The 878-nt window shown below is 55.1% G+C and overlaps 1 protein-coding gene across 1 annotated transcript in view; it reads right to left on the bottom strand.

The window, feature by feature from the left end:
• Positions 1 to 878, bottom strand: part of LOC104988439 — a 12,538-nt gene that overhangs the window by 5,265 nt on the left and 6,395 nt on the right. The window contains exons 2-4 of the mRNA XM_010839763.1: positions 654 to 845; positions 196 to 313; positions 3 to 53 (exon numbers count right to left, since the gene is read on the bottom strand). Of these exons, the coding sequence (XP_010838065.1) occupies positions 3 to 53; positions 196 to 313; positions 654 to 845 (361 nt within the window). The remainder of the gene's footprint in view (positions 1 to 2; positions 54 to 195; positions 314 to 653; positions 846 to 878) is intronic.

Genomic DNA, 878 nt, shown 5'->3' with positions numbered 1-878 from the left:
CTCTTCCTGGGGGCTCACCAGAAACTGCTCTCGAGCGGTGTGCAAAACTAGGTCTGTGGAGGGGGATGGTGCACGTTGTTCAAGGTCGTCCTGGTACCCTGAAGGATCCCCTCCTTCTTGACCTCAGACTCCTTAGATCACTGAACCATGACTGTTGCCGGGAATGCCAATCCATTCCATGACCCATGGGCTCACCAACAGAATCTGTCTGGCTGAATTGAGCCGTGTGAGGTGTGTCCATATCACTGTGCCGGACAAGCAACAGTTCTACTGAGTACACTTCAACCTTGTGGGTGCTGGGCAGTTTCACAACCTGCAAGGAGGGAAGGGTACACACACTGGCGTACCCACCGTGTGCACACACCGACACAGGGTGACCACCTCTGCAATCAGAGGAGCATCCACAGAGACGAACACACATGGCACAGACACACGTACGAGGCTGTGTGAAGTGAGCACACACAGGCAAGCAAACACAGGGGATGCAGCAAGATATCGTCTAATGACCTAAGAAGGGCAGAGCCAGGTGTATGGATACAGCGGACATGAACACACAGGTCTGGACCCGTCCTGGACCTTTAAGGCCTTCTTCCTACGCTTCCCCCCACCAGAAGTCAACCCCCACCCTGCAGCACCCGCACCACCCACTATACCTTGCGTTCAATGGGAGGCTGGCCATGCTCTAGACCATACCAGTTGACCAGGTAATGCCAAGCAGCCGCTGGGAGCAGCACATAGTCCTCACCTTCCACCAATCCCTTCTTGAGGCGCCAGTTTACCTGGTCTGCAGGAGGGCAGGGGGAGGTGGCAGAGGAACAATCAGGGAAGGAAAGTGATGAGTCAGTCTGGCCATCTCACCAATGACCTAGCACACAGAA

The sequence above is a fragment of the Bison bison genome, unplaced genomic scaffold (genome assembly GCF_000754665.1).
Source record: "Bison bison bison isolate TAMUID 2011002044 unplaced genomic scaffold, Bison_UMD1.0 scf7180017846453, whole genome shotgun sequence".
In the NCBI taxonomy this organism is placed as follows: domain Eukaryota; kingdom Metazoa; phylum Chordata; class Mammalia; order Artiodactyla; family Bovidae; genus Bison; species Bison bison.
Note: the sequence above shows the minus strand (reverse complement) of the source record. Positions and strands in the feature narration are given on the sequence as shown.